Source organism: Camelus ferus, chromosome X (assembly GCF_009834535.1).
Source record: "Camelus ferus isolate YT-003-E chromosome X, BCGSAC_Cfer_1.0, whole genome shotgun sequence".
NCBI lineage: Eukaryota > Metazoa > Chordata > Mammalia > Artiodactyla > Camelidae > Camelus > Camelus ferus.
In genome coordinates, this window is record NC_045732.1 from 100,325,021 (window position 1) to 100,344,726 (window position 19,706).

The 19,706-nt window shown below is 33.4% G+C and overlaps 1 protein-coding gene across 1 annotated transcript in view; it reads right to left on the minus strand.

Annotated features, from left to right (window-relative positions):
• The window catches only part of LOC116662083 (cullin-4B-like), a 37,553-nt gene that overhangs the window by 14,055 nt on the left and 3,792 nt on the right, over window positions 1–19,706 (minus strand). Inside the window, exons 3-10 of the mRNA XM_032475361.1 lie at window positions 14,158–14,159; window positions 7,055–7,162; window positions 6,577–6,640; window positions 3,926–3,999; window positions 3,105–3,267; window positions 2,920–3,009; window positions 1,671–1,753; window positions 1,057–1,124 (exon numbers count right to left, since the gene is read on the minus strand). Of these exons, the coding sequence (XP_032331252.1) occupies window positions 1,057–1,124; window positions 1,671–1,753; window positions 2,920–3,009; window positions 3,105–3,267; window positions 3,926–3,999; window positions 6,577–6,640; window positions 7,055–7,162; window positions 14,158–14,159 (652 nt within the window). The remainder of the gene's footprint in view (window positions 1–1,056; window positions 1,125–1,670; window positions 1,754–2,919; window positions 3,010–3,104; window positions 3,268–3,925; window positions 4,000–6,576; window positions 6,641–7,054; window positions 7,163–14,157; window positions 14,160–19,706) is intronic.

Consider the following 19,706-nt stretch of genomic DNA (forward strand, 5'->3'; position numbering starts at 1 on the left):
ATCAGCTCTTCCTTTTTTCTCTGAGTATATACAAACTAAAACTTGGCAGCTGCCATCTGCCTCTACAAGGATGAAGTCACTGGCCACTGCAGTCACTGACCTCCAACGTATCCTGAAAGGAGTTCAGGGTGGAAGTCAGGAATGAGAAACTCTGTGCTCTGGGAAAAAATAGCAGAACAGGCCCTCAGACAGATATTTTCAGGAGAAGATTTCATGAGCCTAATTTCTTGTGTCTCCTCATATCTAAAAAAACACCAAAATCATGAACAGTGACATCTGCTTCTCGTGATTAGCAGCAACCTTCTACCAAAATGTGTGCTTAATTGCACATATCCCCCAACACTAGAACCAGATATATACTGATCTCCCCACATCTTTTTGGAGCAGCTCCTCAGAGCAGTTTAAGAGGCTGTCTCCAGGGCTATGGTTCTCATTTTGCTCAAAATTAAGCTTAACTCATAACTCTCATGCTGTGCATTTTTTTTCAGGTAACATATGCCAAATTTTTTTCTTGCGAGAAAAACACCAGACCCAGACTCTCCTTTCAATGATTTGCCTCTCTTCAACTTTAGGTTTTTGTTTATATTTCACACTTAATAAGGCTTTCTAAAGTAGTATTCACCTTTGTCTAAGTACCAAATTCACTTACTGTTCATGGCAAAGAAGAAAAAAGCACAACAGTTATTTGCTAAGCAAATGTTGAACATATGTGAAGAAAATAGGAAAAAAATAGAAAAGCAACATCATGCTCGAGTCCTGACTTACACTCTAAAATTTTAAAACACCAGAGAAATGGACTAATACTACTTTGTAATTATCCAGCCAAAAACAGTCTTTCCACATTACTATTTTAGATGTGTATAAACCTCATATATAAAGTTCTTAACTTTAAGAAACAGACTGATGACTATTCTTAAATGACACAAACTATTTTTACAAATAAGAAAAAGAATTTCATTTTATATATCAATTTTAAAAAGACCTATGACAAATACAGCATTTTACTATTAATTTTTCACAATAACAGTCTTTTTAAAAACGTATTTTCTTATTTACCTTTCTGAACAATTGCTGATAAATGTTCATCTAGAAGCTCCTTTTCTACAATTTCAATTAATAGCTTCCTGTTTAAAAAAAAGTTTTAAATTACAAAACATTTCTCATACTAGGGAGTTAAACTGCTTTCCAAAATGTCTGTCATCAAGCCTGCCCTTTTGTTTTACATTCTTCCTCAACTATCACCAACATAAAATTGCTATTTTGGTTTTCAGAATATCAAATTTTATTGAATAAACTTCTTTAGTTTCAATGACAGATTATAGTTATCATTTAACTGAAGGTTAACTTGGTAACAAGAAGACATCTGCTTTACATCAAAAATATTACTGTATCTTTACTTCAACACAACAGAGATCGACAACAGATTTTTCTAAACTTAACTTCTTACTTTGGCTCATAAGAAAAATGTTGAACAATAAACTTAGGAAGAAATATCTATACCTGGCTTTTCCTCCCCATCTATTTACTTTGATGAAAATGAAGACAGAAGAGAGGGAGAAAAAACAACAAAAAGGGAAACAAATTTACTGTTGCATCCTACGATATGAACAAATACCGACCTATTTAAAAAATGAGGGAATTCAAAGGGTAAACAAATATTTAATTCTTACTGTGTGTTCAGGCGTAGGTAGGTTTTAACTCTATCAACTTCTTCTTCTAGGATCTTCTTAATATGGTAAAGACACCCAGGAATCTAAAAATAAAATTTTAACCATCCTGTTTTATCAGAATCAGAGGACTTCAAGTGTAAAAATTAAATGCAAAACAGGAAAGCAAACCAAACATTCCTCTCTTAGATCAATTTAGTTTCATATCCTTGAAAGACATACCTGTATGGTCATTTCTATTTAGTTAGAGTACCAAAATTTATAAACTGAGTTAAACCTGTAACTGAAAAATCTGTGGTTTAAAAATTTAATACAACCACAACAAATTGTGAAATATATGATGCAAAGGTGATCAGAAACAAGGAGAGAAGCTCGTAATCCAACAATATAATAGCTAGAGACTTCATAATCCTATGGATACATATCTATGATATATGTACATATAGATGATATATTTTATATACATACAGGATTATATTATTTATAAAGGACAGAATACCCATACTAAAAATCAGCAAAGAAACAGAATTGAGTAACACTAAAATCAGCAAGAGCTAACAGACATAGAACACTCCATCTAGCAACAACAGAAAATACTTCTTCACAAGTAAACATCGAATATTCTAAAGGAAGACTACATAAGGCCACAAAACAAGTCAATAATTTTTAAAGGAGTGAAATCTCACAAAGTGTCTTGTCTTATCAGACTGCATATAAAAGGGAAAAAATAAGAAACTTGGGAAATTCACAATTGTGTTCACAAAACATTTCTAAATAAATGTGTCAAAAGTGAAATTATGAAAACTAAAAAGTACTTTAATATGAATAAAAATGAATACATAACATCAAAATTTAAGGGATGCAGCTAACAGAGTACTTACTGGAAATTTACAGTTGCAAAAACTTATAATAAAAAAAGAAAGACCTCAAAACAATAACCTAACCTCCCACCTGAAAACACTGGAAAAATAGCAGACTAACTCTAAAGCAAATGAAGGAAATAATGTTTATTGTAGAATTTAATGAAACAGAACTAAGAGAGACAGCAGTAAATAATCTGCAATAGCAAAAGTTGGTTGGTTGGAAAAATCAACAAAATTGACAAACCTTTAGAAAAACTGACAAAGGAAAAAAAATTACTATGAACACGTAAAGTATGTCAAAATATATACAGGAAATATAAACAGGGTACTTAATGATGGACTCTGTAGATCATGAAAGGATTTATAATTGTCATCTTAATTTCAAGTACCTCGCTCTTTTGCATTAGTTTCCTTCCCTCTGCTGCATAGAACCTGCTTGTTTCTTCTAAGAATTTATTCTCAAAAAACTCTTCATAAATCTAAGATGTAACATATAAAAGAAACTCAGTTAAAATGTGGCTTTAAAATATCAGATTACAAATTAGTTTCAATTTACTGAAAGTTAGTAACTCACCTGCAAATCATAAAGCATTGCTAAAAGCCTTTGAATCAAACAGCAATCAACCATTTCACCATTTCTTTCTTTTTCAATCAAAAGAAGAATTCCATCTATAGTCTTGCTCTGGACCTTCTGATCACAAATTATATGTAATTTAAATAATTCAAGCCCCATGTCCCTAAAACAAACAAAAACTTTCTAAATAAGTGATATTTTAAAATCTTACACTTCTTAGCTATTTTTCTATCAATTATACTTTTATGTGTATAATGTATAACCCACAGGCAAAACAAAATAAACTCATTCTATTCAAGGTTGGTTAAAGTTTTCTACTTTGTTTCTTGACAGTCTGTAATCAATTAAACAAGAATTCTGAACAAATAAAATGTACTGGATAATACATAAAGTTCAGGAAGTTTTAAGCTAATATTTGGAATAACTTTAAAGCTTCTAAACTTGCCTAATTTTAGATTTCACAGATGTTTTTAGCCTTAATAAGCTCAATTTAATATCAATTTAGTGACTTTCTAGCTTTTTTTATAATAAAACATGTGAAATGTGATTCATTATTGTAGAATGAATCCTAGAACTAGCATATTTCCTAAATATTATAGTTGAAGAACACTGAAGTAAAAGTACGTATTAACAACTAGCACTGTGCCACCAACTGCTCAAACATAATTTTAAAACATATTTTTAAATTTATGACATACACAGAGAAATATGGATTGTGAAAAGTATTTTCTCCTTGTTATAATTTCTTCCATTTAGGACAGATAAAACATATGAACAACATGTTCTAACAGTCATCTTAAAGTAATTATTGACATCCTTACCAAATGGAAGATGACACTGAAACTTGAAAAACGTAAGTTCTATCTAGGAACAGAAAAATGTTCCTAATTAGGATCTGTGAGAAATAAAGCAAAGATAAGACATTATTTATAATTTTTAGTTGTTACTAATTTTTAAGAAATGTACATTATTTATGCATGTAAATATTACTATTAACCTGGTAAATGGAACATAGTTAATAATATATTTATCTTGGAAAGATAACCCTTCAGATTTTTCATTTTCTACCCTGTTAGTTCTAACTACATTCCTCCTTAAATAATAAGAATTGCTGAAGATGTATGAAGAAAATTTTGTACATTAAGGTTAAGTAAAAACTGCTGCAATATGAACATCAAGAAATCTTTGAAAAAACTGAGTACATTATAAGACTGAAAATACAAGAAAACTAGAGGTACAGATGATAAAATGAAAAGAAATATGAAGAGTAAACATCAATTACTACCAATGCAACATAATGTACAAATATGAGATCTTATCACTTTTATTTGAAGACATAACATAGTAACAGAAACAATTCTTTATTATGAATATTATTTATGTCTAAATTAATTGCAATATAACATATGTTTGAACAGCGATTTTCAAACACTGTCATCTTAGCCTTTTTATAATTTTAAAAATTATTGATAAAACCAAAGAACTTCCATTTAGTGGGTTATACCTACTTATGCCCACTGTATTAGAAAATTAAACAAAAAAATTATTTATTCAAGTTGTAATAATTTATGAATAAAATATTTTAATAATTTTAATTTTTAAGTAGTTACACTGACCACAGGATGCAAACTTTCAGTTACAAGGTGAATAAATTGTGGAGATTAGATGTACAGAGTAGTGATTATAATTAATAATACTGTATTAATTACTCAAGAGTTTCTAGGAGATTAAATCTTAATGTTCTCACAATAAAAAGAAATGGTAATTATTGACATGAAAGAGTTTTTCACTAATGCTACTACTGGTAATAATTTTTCAATATGTAAATGTATCAAATCATAACAGGGTACAGTTTAAGCTTACACAGTGCTATTTCTCAATTACATCTCAAAATCAATTTTAAAGTATTAATAATCTAAAAAAGGGAACAAAATAATCAAACATACTTTTTAAGTGCTAAAATAGAAACATGCTGAAACACCTGGGGAAAGCGAAAAGACAGAGAAGACGAAACAATATTGAATGTAAAGATGTTCACAGTTTAGACATCTAGAGAGAAGTGACAATCTAGTGAGTACGAATTTTCCAGTCTGCCTGTTTAAACAATACATGGAGGAATAAACATATATTGCATGCTTGTTTCACCTGATACATCATCCTTTAAACCGGACAAAACACTCATAAAGAGAACCTCAATATGGCCTCATAGACTTTTAATTTTGTGACAAATTCATCTTCACTATAAATGATGTTATGAGGTTTATAAAATTTTAAAATGTGTTTGTGCAGTCTCAACACTGTGTAATCACTATGTTTATTAATAATGTTTTCCAGAAAAGGTATACTTTTTTGCTTCTATCATAAAATATTTATGGCACCTCTGTGCCAATTTCCCTAGGAATTCTGTACAGAGCATTTGGAAGAGTTATATGGAGGAGTAATTATGCTGCCCAAGAAATTGTTAGGGAACAGAGTTGTGGGAGATTATAGATGTGATAGTTGCAGGGTTCACAGTCTTGATTGTAAGACAAGACTTACTAACACTTTTTAAAGTAAGTTATGAAAACTAGAAAATTGTGATGTGATAGCTGTCTATTATTAGAAAGGACACTTCTAATTGGAAATAAGTGAGGATGGAACTCAGCAACTCCAAAAACCAAACGTGAAAGACAACTAATTAAAACAAATAATCACTTAAATACTTTCCTATTATAATTGACGTGGTGCCCTATCATTTATATTTTGTATTTTATAAAATATAAACTACTCAGTTTAACTATTTCAAAGAATATTAATAGTTTAACCTCTATTTTAGCTTAAGTCTCTAAGAAACTGAGAAAAATACTTCCTATTAATGTTGAATTTTGAATTCAGAGCATTTTTTGTTTTATATATTAAACAAGGTTTAAAAAGTTATATTGATACTATTAATGCATCAAGTTATTTTTATGCTTTAATAACCAAAAAGGAAAAGCAGACACAATTTGCATCATATTGCCCCAACAGACATATTTTCTATTGGAATACTTAAAACACCTTATTTACCTAATATAGTATAATTTTCATTGTTATGGCTCCAATTTTTTCTCAACACATTCCCTTATATACTCAAACCTTAGACCATAACTTACTGATTTCATATACTATTGAATAAGACTAAATTGTATAATTGTAAAATTATAAGAAAATATGTATTTTGTCCCTTCTTGTTAGGCTCAAATTAATAAACACAGCTAAAGCTAAAATATAATCATCTATTAAGAAACACCAAGTTTTCAAATTGTAAGTGAACCAATAAATTAAAATCTGAATTGTAAAGAACTAAGAATGAATTTCTACCAAAAAAATTTCCAAATATGTCTTTTTTAAAAGTATGCATTAACTGATTTTGATTTTTCTTACATATAACCATTTAACACATTCCATAATAGTATTTTCAATTAAAAACTGATATAATTTTATGATAATTTACCATTTGTCTGCCATGGTTTTGCCAACATGTATCCATTTTCTTTAGAAAAATATCACCATCCAGAAATCCAAGAGAGAATGTTAAGAAAAAATTTACATTCTAAAACTACCACATATTCTGCAAACAGAAGATAGGACTTATAAAAGACAACTGTTAGTAGAACTCTAAGTGATAATGAGAAGCCAAAGCATCTCTAAGTCTTAATAGAATATAAAGGTATAAAAAGTAAAGTTGATCAAACATATACAATCAAATGAATTATTCCACTCAACAGAATATGACCTGAAAATTCTGACCAAAAAGGAAAAGCAACTAAAAGGGTGAAAAAAGCTTATTTTAATCCCATAGAGAAACATTGAACATCCCAAATGAGGCAAACTTTCTCTTTTTTCTGCCAGACAAAGAAACTATGAAATATACATTGTTAAAGATAAACTGAAAGAAAGGAAAAGAATTTAAAGTCTCTGGTTTCAAAAATGGATACTCTCTGAATTGGTGAATTTGTGCTTTGATGTGGTCTTCACAAAGCTGCTTCAAGCGTTCATATAAATTCACAGATAAATTGTAGGAGCAAAGGTTTTCAACACTGTGAAAAATTAAAAACATATGTAATGAAAAATTAAAAATGTGTAATTACTAAAATTAAAGTTGAACAAATAAAATATACTTCAAGTTATTTTCATTTATTTATTTATTAATAATATTGAAGGTTGATTATCAAGTTTATGTGGATTAGTGAATCAACAGAAATGCTTATCATTATACTAGTAATATGAGTATCAAATGGTAAAAACATATTTCAAAATCTGCAATATTTTAAAGCCTAAGAAAATGTATTATAATTCTTCCATCCAAATTAATGTATACAAACAATGTATGCAAACTTAATAAGTCCAATTACATTTAGAATTACTTCTTAAGGGCTTAGAACCCAGATACATGCACTTCAATCAAAATTTTAATTAAAAGTCGTTCCTTGAAATTATGCATAAACTCATGTCTTGCCTTTTAGAATGTTTAAGAGAATTTATAATCTTTTTTTAAAAATTTAAGTGAAAAAGAATTAAAGACAATGTGTACAATAATTAGAAACCTACACAATTTTGTAAAATGTTGCTTAAGTTGCTTATAATGAATAATAAAAACAAATTATTTTGTTTATATTAAAATATGCTCCACTGACCACTGAGGCATGATGTCAGTATAAAAATGGTGAGGCAGGATATTTCAAAACTAGATCTCTCCACTAAATGAACAATTACCCTGGCAATACTCATTAGAATCAACTTTTTCAGAGCTCTGGAATCTAACCAAAAACTTATAATTAAAAAAACATTTAATGAAGAAGCTGCTACATTTCTAACAGAGCCTGTGGTAGTAACTTACCCACCTACTTTGGTGGCAGTAAATCTAGTTCTGGTGCATCTTGCTGGTGACACTAAGGGAAAAAGGGAAACCTTTTTCTCAATGAACCTGTGTTTTGATTCTCTATGACTCCTGCCATTACAGTTTCCTTGAGACTGGGAGGAGCTCTCTGGGAGACTTTGTCAAAAAAATTGAAGGCAAATATACTAAAATATACTAGACTTAGCCATGTGGGGCAAAACACAAAACCAAAAATCAGGATAAGCAATGCACAGACTGAAAGTCTGGAAAGGAATAGGGGTTGGGAAGATATATGTGAAAAAATAAGGGCTTTGAAAAGCTCATGTGTATACAAGGAAATCAAGAAGGTTACATACATGCCCAGTGCAAGACACAATCTCAGAAAAGACCAGAAGAAATCCTAATTTTAACTCAGGCTTACCTTCAGGCTATGCTCAAGCAAAGTGGGATAAAGCAAAGACAGAGTTGGAAATAGCATGGCTAAATAATGATTGAATGCCCAAAGACAATCTAAATCTTCAAAATAAAAGTTCTTTCGTGTTGGCTGATGTTTATGCAAATCTCATTAGCTAAGCACTAAGTTAATGGAAAAGGGATATGCAAGACCACACATGGATTGAGATTATCCAGTCTGAGAAGAAAAGAGAAAAAAGAATGTAGGAAGAAGAATTAAGCCTAGGCCATAGCAATCAAAACATTTATGGTTTTGAAATAAGGGTGGATATACAGACCAATGGAACAAAGTTGGGAAGCCTAAACATACAAACTTACATCTATGGTTCCACTGATATTTGACCAGGATGTCAAGACCATTTAATGGGGAAAGAAGAATCTTTTAGACAAATTGATATCCACCCATAAAGCTGAACCCTTTCCTATAATGTATTAAAAAATTAATTCAAAATGGATCAAAGAGCTAATTGTAAGAACAAAAACTATAAAATCTTACAAGAAAATGTAAGGCAAAATCTGCATGATTCTATATTTGCCAATTGTTTTGTGTACACAGAGACATTTTGAAAAGATTTAAATAGATATTTTCCAAGAAGACACACAAATGACCAACAAGCACATAAAAACTGTTCAACATCAGCAAAATTAGACACTGGGGAAATATAAATCTAAACCTCAATGAGGAGGGAGATCAAGAAAGCAAAATAAGAAGATGCCTCACCTATTCCCTGGGAAACATCAAAATAATAACTACATGTGGAACAATTCTCACAGAAAATTAACTGGGAAGCATCAGAAAAACTGCAAAATAACCATGGCTGTACGAAAGATATACACACCTAGGTAGGACAGGAAGAAAATAAATCAAATCAGGACATGTGAAACTGGGAAAGGGCTCAGAGAAAAGGATAATGTATGGGTGGACAATTACCCTGGGGACTGAGTAGGAAGAATAACAATTCTGGGATCCTAGGAGGGCAAACTACCTCCTTGGTTTGGAGAGCAGTTGTGACTAAAAGGAGGGCAATGAGAAGCTTGGACTCTGCTCCTGAGGAGCAAGCATGTGCATGTTGCTTGCCCCTGAAGCAGGGTAGAGAGATGTCTGCTCTATAAGCTGCCAGGTGTGCAATGGCCATCTTGATGCATTCCTTAGGCTGAGATGAGTGAACACTCCAGAACCACTAACTTCACATGGGTCATACAAATGAATGTCATAGTAATGACAAATCAGAAACCCACAAAAGAAAAGAAACATAAGCATATTGTTAAAAAAGGATCACAGTAAGGGTAAAAACAAAAAGGGAGGAAATAAACATACAAAAAATACAAAAAAAATCATAAAACCATTATAAAATGACAATAAACACACATCATTAATTACTTTAAAAGTCAATGGACTAAACACTCTGATCAAAAGATTTGAGGTGGCTGACTGGATAAAAAAATAAGACAGTTCAATATGCTAACCACAAGTGACTCCCTCAAGGTGAAAAATATACACAGACTGAAAGTGAAGGAATGGAAGAAGATACTTTCATGCAAATGAAAATGACGAGAGTGGGGGTAGCATTACTCAGACCAAACAAGACAGACTTTAAAACAAGGGCTATAGTGGGCGATCGGCCAAGATGGCAAAGTAGAAGGACGATCGTAACTCACCTTCTCCCACAAGTACACCAAAATGCACATCCACGGACCCACCCAACAAACCAGAGCACCAGCTGAACTCCAAAGGAACATTTCCCTATTCAAAAGACAAATATGCCACAAATCTGTTAGGAGAAAAAATAAGAAAGAAGAAAAAGCAAAACAGTGCAGGGACTGGTCCTGTGGGGAGGAAGTGGACATAGGAGGAATAGCACTCATTCGGTGGGTCTCCCCTCTCTTCAACAGAGAGGTCAGTGGGACAGAGGGGGAGCCTACAAGGCTCAGACCTGTATGGAGCAGCCCTTGACCAACAAAACTAAGTTAAATGGGCACAGATGGTGTCAGCAACCCCAAGTCCGAGAGGCAAATTGGCAGGTGGGGGATGGGACAGGCTGCCTGAGCTGGGCAGAAGACCGAGGAAGGCTGCACACAGGCAACTCCAGGGGAATGCAGGATGTTGTATGCTGTGGATTAGTGGGTACACAGCACAAAACAAACTGTGCCCTGCGTAAAATACAAAAATAGAAAACAAAAACAAAAAACCCACAGCTGATGTGCCCTGGAGGGAAAAGGGTGCTATACCCCTCATCTTCAAAAACCTGCAGAAGGTTTTTGGGAGAAGAGAGGTGGGGTTCAGCCACAGCTGCCATATCCTTGGTGCTCAGCACGCACGCAGGGGTGGGGCTGAAACCTGAATCCATACCTAAGGGCTTAGCAGCCTCTAAGGCCAGATGCAGACTTGTTTACAGCACAAGACAGATAGGACTGTTCTGCCCTGGTACCTCCTAGAACTCTTGCCTCCAATACAAATGAACAAGGAGCTGAGTTCTGGCAAGGAGCAGGGGCGGAGTTGTTCTGCCCTCTTCCCTGAAGCCCACCTACGGAACTCGGATCTGAGGCAGCAGTGCGCAGCTGCACAGAGCAGGGAATCCACCAGTGCTGGGAGAGGGCAGGTGGCCACCCGCCTTCCTGGCAGGGTGCTAGCACCTGATTGTGGTGGTGGGATGGTGTATGACCTGCCCACCCACCATGTAAGAGTACATTACCTGACCACAGTGTTGGGAGAGGGTACAATCTGCTTGCTGACCTGCACTGGGAGGAGCACATACCAGGGGTGCCAATGGAGGGCCTCTGGAAACAGCGAGTTGAGTTTGCAAAACAGAGCGAAGGACAGAAAGACCTCTTGACAAAATCATTAAGAGCGCACAGTATTTAAGAGAATACAGCCCCTTTTTTTCTCATTTCCTTTTTTAATCTGTTATATTTTTTATTACCTATTTAATTTTTACATTTTAAACAACTGTATATCTCCCATTTTAATCCCATTTAAATTTTCCTTTAAAATATTTTTATTGTTATTGTTTTTTTAAATCCACCTCATTTCATTTTTATTTCTCTTGCTTTTGATCTATTATTGCTTATACTCAGGTTTCAAATTTTTTTTGTTCTTTTCTACATTTCTTAAGGTTTTTAAAAGCTGTCTCAAATCCATTGCTATTTTGCTTCAACTTGTTCTTCTGTTATTGATTATACACTGTTATCAAACTGTTTTTTCCATCCCTTCTTTTAAAATCCTTTTTTAAAAGTTTTAATCCTGCATAGCCTTTAGAAAGATAAATAAATAAACTCCTTAAGAAACATAATAGATAACTGATACTCCATAAGCTACAGTGCCAGAGAGATATGAGCAAGATGAAGAAGCAGAGGAACCACTTCCAATTCAAAGAGCAAGAGAAATCCCCTGAAAGGATGATCAATGAAATAGACATTGTTAGCCTACTAGATAAACATTTCAGAAAAGGAGTGATCAAAGTACTGAAGGAACTAAAAGAGATAGTGTTTAGAGATATAAAATATGTCAAAAATGAAATGGAAGCTATAAAGAAGAGCCAAGTAGAACTGGTAAACTCATTGGCTGAGATGAGAGCTGACCTAAAGGCTGTACAAAGCAGGCAGATAATGAAGAGGAACAAATAAGTGACCTAGAAGACAGGATAACAGAAATCACCTATGAGAAAAACAAATAAAAACAAATGAAAATAGCATAAGAGACCTATGGGGTAATATAAAGTATGCTAATCTTTGCATAATAGGGGGCCCAGAAAGGGAAGAAAGATCAAAAGGGATTGAAAAGGTTTTTGAAGAAATCATGACTGAAAAATTCCCAAAACTGAAGAAGGAATCAAGTAAAGGAAGCTCAGAAGGTCCCAAATAGGAAGAACCCAAACAGATTTATCATAATCAAGATGGCCAGAGTCAAGGATAAACAAAGGATCCTAAAGGCAGCAAGAGAAAAATAAAGAGTGAGTTACAAGGGAACCCCCATAAGGATCTCAGCTGATTTCTCTACAAAAACACTATAGGCCAGAAGGGAGTGGCAAGATATATTCAAAGTCCTGAATGAAAAAAAGATGCAGCCTAGGATACTTTATCCAGCAAGGCTATCCTTTAGAATAGAAGGAGAGATAAAGAATTTCAGACAAAGAATTACAGACAAGCAAAAACTATAAGAGTTTAGCAACACTAAATCCATAGGAAAAGAAATATTGAAAATTCTACTCTAAATAGAAAAGAAGCAGGATGCTACAGAAATGAGAAACTCATAACTGGAAAGCTGATAACTACCATGAATAACAAATAGAATAAACATGAAATTGTAAAAGAAGACATCTAAATCATTGAGAGTGGGAGAGGGAAGCAGAAAATATAGAGGGGTTTTTTTTTTTCTTACATTTTAAAAATTTTTGATCTCGATATGATGGATTTGAGATTATATTACTTTCTGTTTAATATAAACAGTTATAGTAATGGGCTAACAGGCTTACAAAAAAGGGTAACCTGAAGCCAAAAACTTACAAGGGAGTCACAGAAATTAAATAAAATCCATGATAACACAAAGGAAAATCACCAAACCACAAAAGGAAGAAGAAAGGAACAAAAAGGAAATACCAAATCACCTGCAAAGTTCAAAATGGCAATAAACACACATCTATCATTAATTACTGTAAATGTTGATGGACTAAATGCTCCAGTCAGAAGACATACAGTGGCAGACTAGGTAATAAAGCAAGAACCTTCAATATGCTGCATACAAGAGACCAACTTCAGGGAGAAGGACACATATAGATTGAGAGTGAAAGGATGGAAAAGGATATTCCATGCAAATGGAAAAGCCAAAAAAGCAGGTGTTACAGTACTGATTTCAGACAAAATAGACTTTAAAACAAAGGCCATAAAGAAAGATGAAGAAGGACATTTTATAATGATTAAAGGAGTGATACAAGATCAGGATATTACATTCATTAATACATATGTACCCAACATAGGAGCACCTAAGTACATAGAACAATTACCAACAGAGATAAAGGGGGATATTTATGGGAATACAATCATAGTTGGAGATTATAACATCACATTAACATCATTACACAAAACTTCTAGATAGAAAATAAATAAGGCAACAGAGAAATTAAATAATACAATAGAAAAATTAGATTTGGTGGATATTTTCAGAGCATTATACCCCCAAAAAATAGGATATACATTCTTTTCAAGTGCACATGGAACATTTTCCAAGATTGATCATATACTTGGGCACAAAAGGAACCTCAACAATTTTAAGAAGATAGAAATTATCTCAAGCATCTTTACTGACCACAATGCCATGAAGCTAGAAATCAACAACAGAGAAACAAGGGAGAACAAAAGGAAAGCATGGAGATTAAACAATACGTTATTAAAAAAACCAATGGGTCAATGAGGAAATCAAAGCTGAAATTAAAAAATACCTTGAGACAAATGACAACGAAAGCACAACCACACAAAATTTATGGGACGCAGCAAAGGCAGTGCTAAGAGGGAAGTTTATAGTGATACTGGCCGTCTTCAAAAAAGAAGAACAACCTCACATAAATGATTTAACCCACCAGCTGAATGAACTAGGAAAAGAAGAACAAAAAACCCCAAAAGGCAGCAGAAGGAAGGAAATTATAAAGATCAGGGAGGAAATAAATAAAATAGAGATTAACAAGACCATAGAAAAAATCTACCAAACCAAAAGTTGTTTTTCTGAAAAAGTAAGTAAAATTGACAAACCTCTGGCCAAACTCAAAAAGAAGAAAAGAGAGAGAGCACAAATTAGCAAAATAAGAAAGGAAAATGGAGAAATTACAACAAATAAAATAGAAATACAGAATATCATACGAGAATATTATGAAAAAATATATGGTCCAAACTGGATAACCTAGAGGAGATGGACAAGTTTCTGGAAACATACAGTCCACCAAGACTGAGTCAAGGAGAAACTGAACACTTGAACAAACCGATCACTAGAAATGAAATCGAATTAGCAATAAAAAAAACCTCCCTACAAATAAAAGTCCAGGACCGGACGGCTTCACCGGGGAATTCTACCAAACAAAGAAGAACTCATACTAGTTCTCCTCAAACTCTTCCAGAAGATTGAAAACGAGGGAATACTCCCAAACTCATTCTATGCAGCCACCATCACCCTGATACCAAAACCAGGCAAAGACACCACCAAAAAAGAAAACTATAGGCCGATATCACTGATGAACACAGACGCCAAAATCCTCACCAAAATGGTAGCAAATAGAATCCAAACACATAAAAAAAGATTATGCATCATGACCAAGTGGGGTTCATCCCAGGGACACAAGGGTGGTTCAACATATGCAATTCAATCAATGTAATACATCACATCAACAAGAGAAAGGACCAAAACGACATGATCGTCGCAACAGACGCAGAAAAAGCATTTGATAAATTTCAACACTCATTTATGATAAAAACTCTCACCAAAGTGAGAACATAGAGGGAACATATCTCAACATCATAAAAGCTATATATGACAAACCTACAGCCATCATAGTACTCAATGGTGAAAAACTCAAAAGCTTCCCACTAAAATCTGGGACAAGACAAGGATGCCCACTATCACCACTCCCATTCAACATAGTCTTGGAAGTCCTAGCCACAGCAGTCAGGCAAGAGAAAGAAATAAAAGGGATCCAAATTGGAAAAGAAGAGGTAAAAGTATCACTATATGCCAACGATATGTTACTTTATATAGAAAACCCAAAAGGTCCACACAAAAACTACTAGAGCTGATCGAAGAATTCAGCAAGGTAGCAGGTTACAAGATTAATGTTCAAAAATCAATTGCATTTCTTTACACTAACGATCAATCAACAGAAAAAGAAAGTAAAGAAACAATCCCCTTTAAAATAGCACCCAAAGTAATAAAATACCTAGGAATAAATCTAACCAAGGAAGTGAAAGAAGTCTACACAGAAAACTATAGACCATTGATGAAGGAAATTAAAGAAGACTTTAAAAAATGGAAAGATATCCCATGCTGCTGGATTGGAAGAACCAATATTGTTAAAATGGTCACACTGTCCAAGGCAATCTGCAGATTTAATGCAATCCCTATCAAATTACCCAGGACATATTTCACAGAAGTAGAACAAATCATAATAAAATTTATATGGAACCATCAGAGACCTAGAATTGCCAAAGCATTACTGAAGAGAAAGAAACAGGCTGGAGGAATAACCCTCCCAGACTTCAGACAATACTACAGAGCTACAGTCATCAAGACAGCATGGTACTGGTACAAAAACAGACCTGTAGACCAATGGAACAGAACAGAGAGCCCAGAAATGAACCCACAAACTTTTGGTCAATTAATCTTCGACAAAGGAGGCAAGAATATACAATGGAATAAAGACTGTCTCATCAGCAAATAGTGTTGGGAAAACTGGACAGCAGCATGTAAATTAATGAAGCTAGAACACTCCCTTACACCACACACAAAAATAAACTCAGAATGGATCAAAGACTTAAACATAAGACAAGATGCAATAACCCTCCTAGAGGAAAATATAGGCAAAACATTATCTGACTACATCTCGAAAATTTTCTCCTACAACTCTCTACTTAAGCAAAGAAATAAAAGCAAGAATAAACAAATGGAAATCTATTGAAACTTACAAGCTTCTGCACAGCAAAGGAAATCATAAGTAAAACAAAAAGACAACCTATGGAATGGGAAAAAAAATTTGCAAATGAAACTGACAAAAGTGTGATCTCCAGAATATATAAGCAGCTCATATGACTCAATAAGAAAAAAACAAACACCCCAATCTAAAAATGGGCAGAAGACCTAAACAAGCAATTCTCCAAGAAAGACATACGAATGATCAACAGGCACATGAAAAAATGCTCAAGATCACTAATTATCAGAGAAATGCAAATCAAAACTACAATGAGGTATCACCTCACACCAGTCAGAATGGCCATCATTCAAAATCCACAAATGACAAATGCCAGAGAGGCTGTGGAGAAAAGGGAACCCTCCTACACTGCTGGTGGGAATGCAGTGTGTTGCGGCCACTGTGGAAAACAGTATGGAGATTCTTCAAAAGACTAGGAATAGACTTAACATATGACCCAGGAATTCTGCTCCTGGGAATATATCCAGAAGGAACCCTACTTCAGGATGACACCTGCACCCCAATGTTCATAGCAGCATTATTTACAATAGCCAAGACATGGAAACAGCCTAAATGTCCAATGACAGATGACTGGATAAAGAAGAGGTGTGTATATTTATACAATGGAATACTATTCAGCCATAAAAACCGACAACAAAATGCCATTTGCAGCAACATGGATGCTCCTGGAGAATGTCATTCTAAGTGAAGTAAGCCAGAAAGAGAAAGAAAAATACCATATGAGTTCACTCATATGTGGAATCTGAAAAACAAGCAAACAAAGAAACAAACTCATAAATACAAACAAGAAACAGACTCACAGAGATAGAATACAAACCTGTGGTTGCCAAGGGGGCAGGGGGTGGGAACGGACCTACTGTGATTTCAAAATTGTAGAATAGATAAACAAGATTATACTGTATAGCACAGGGAAATATATACAAGATCTTATGGTAGCTCACAGAGAAAAAAAAAGTGACAGTGAATATATATATGTTCACGTATGGCTGAAAAAGCTCTGCAGTGAGCTCTGCACTGGAATTTGACACAACATTGTAAAATGATTATAGATCAACAATAAGTGTTAAAAAAGTTATCTCGATCATTTTCCCACCACAATGGTATGAAACTGGAAATTAACTACAGAAAGGAAAACAGATAAAAACAAACACATGGAGACGAAAAACACATTACTAAATAATCAATTGGTCAGTGATGAAATGACAGAGGAAGTCAGAATATACATTGAGACATACAAAAATGAAACATAGCTTTCCAATATCTATGGGATACAGCAAAAGCAGTTTCTTCATAAGTGAAGTTTGTAGCAATAGAGGTCTTCTTCAAAACCCAAGAAATACCTCCAAAAAAGCCAAAAGCTACATAAAAGGTTAAGAAAAGGAAGGAAAAACAACAACCCAAAGTTAGAAGGGGTAATGAAATAATGAAGAACAAAGGAAGTTAATAAAATACAGGTCAAAAAACAATAGAAAAAAAATCTAAAACCACAAGCTGGTTGACAAACATTTAGTGATATACACCAAGAAGAAAAGAGAGACCAAATAAACAAAATTAGATATGAAAGAAGACAGATAACTTATACAACAAATAAAAAAAAATCATAAGGGAATACTACAAACAGTTATACACCAAGAAACTGATTAACCTAGAAGAACAAATTTCTAGAAACATACAACCTGCCAAGACTGAATCAAAAAGAAACAGATACTTGAACAGACCAATTATTAGAACTGAAATACCAATTTGTAATTAAAAATCTCCCTGAAAACGTAAGTGCAGGACCAGATGGCTTCAGAGAGGAATGCTACCAAATGTAAAAGGAGAACTAATACCTATCATTCTCAAACTATACCAAACAGTTGACAAGGAGGTAACACTCCCAGATTCATTCTATGAAGCCAGTATCACCCTGATATCAAAATCTGGCAAAGACACCAGAAGTAAAGGAAACTAGTGGCCAATACAATTGATCAATACCAATGTAAAAATTGTCAACAAAATATTAGCAAGTCAAATCTTACAATATATAAAAGGATCATAGATAATAAAGTGGTTTTATTCCAAGGTGACAAGAAGGCTCAATATATGCAAATCATTAAATATGATGATTATCATTAAATGTACCACATTAATAAAAAGAAGGATAAAAATCACATGATGAACTAAATAGATGCAGAAAAGCATCTGATAAAATTCAGCATCCATTCATGATAAAAACTATCATCAAACTGGGTACAGAGGTGGTATAAATAAAGGCCATTTATGACAAACCCACAGTCAATAACAAACTCAAAGGTGAAAGGCTGAAAGTCTTCATACTAAATTCAGGAATAAGTCAACACTTATACACAAGTATTTATAACAGATCATTCACAATAGCCAACCCACAGGCCCTCTAACTGAAATGTTTTAATCAAACAAGGTATATCATACAATGGGTTATTATTTACCCATAAAAATGAAGTACTAAAAATGTTACAAGAATGAACTTGAAAATACTATGCTAAGTTTAAAAAGCCAGACACAAAAGGTCACATATTATATGATTCCATTAATATGAAACAACTAGATTAGGTAAATCTGTGGAGACAGAAAACATATTAGTAATAGTCAGGTACTGGGGTCAAAAAGGGAATGGAGAGTAACTGTTTAATAGTACAGGGTTTCACTTGAGGATAATGAATAAAGTTCTTGAACTAGACAGTATTAGGGGCTGCATAACATTCTGAATAAATCACTGAAATGCAAACCTAAAACGGCAGCATTTTATGTTAAGTATATTTCACTACAATTAAAAAAAAGCAGACATGATACACATATTCAAAACTTAACATTCAAGACTAAGTAAAAATGCTTAAATGCACAAGGTAAGAAATGCCACCTCCTATTTCAAACAAAATATACACACATATTTTTAAGAAAATAATTTTCCGAGTGCACCTATAAATTAAGGCACATGACTGTGAAACTTCCCCACTTATCTGAAGGAGGATGATCAACAAAGGGAGAAAGAACAATTGTTTCAACTTACTAAGTGCTTACTTTTAGTCAGGATGTTCCAAATGATTTATATAAGCCATGTATCATTTCATTATAACAAAATTACACTATACTGGAATACCATTCATTATTAGCACTTTATTTAAAGATGAGAAAACAGACTCAGAAAGTGGAATCACTTGCCAAATGTGTTCATCAGGTCTGCCAACTGATTTCATCAGACAGCTGATAAATGATAAGCTCTAAAAGCAATATATATCAACATATACATAGTAACTTCAAAGAATGTAGAGTGGAATGAAATTATTTATCCAAAGAACTGAGGCTCAGCATTAAGACTGTACATTACAGAGTACAAAGAAAAGGTAATCAAGGTAGTACAAATGTTACACATTAGATTTGAAAAGAAAACAAAAAATAATGCTAATGGCTTATGGATTTATAGTATACCCAATACAAGAATAAAATAAAAAGAAGTCAAGGAAATAGTAACTGAAATATTATAAGAGAGTAAGTCAAATTAATATTAGTTCTGATTTTATGTGCTAATTTAAACATTTGCTTAAGGTGATGACATACTTAGAGGGAAAAGATAAATATGTCATA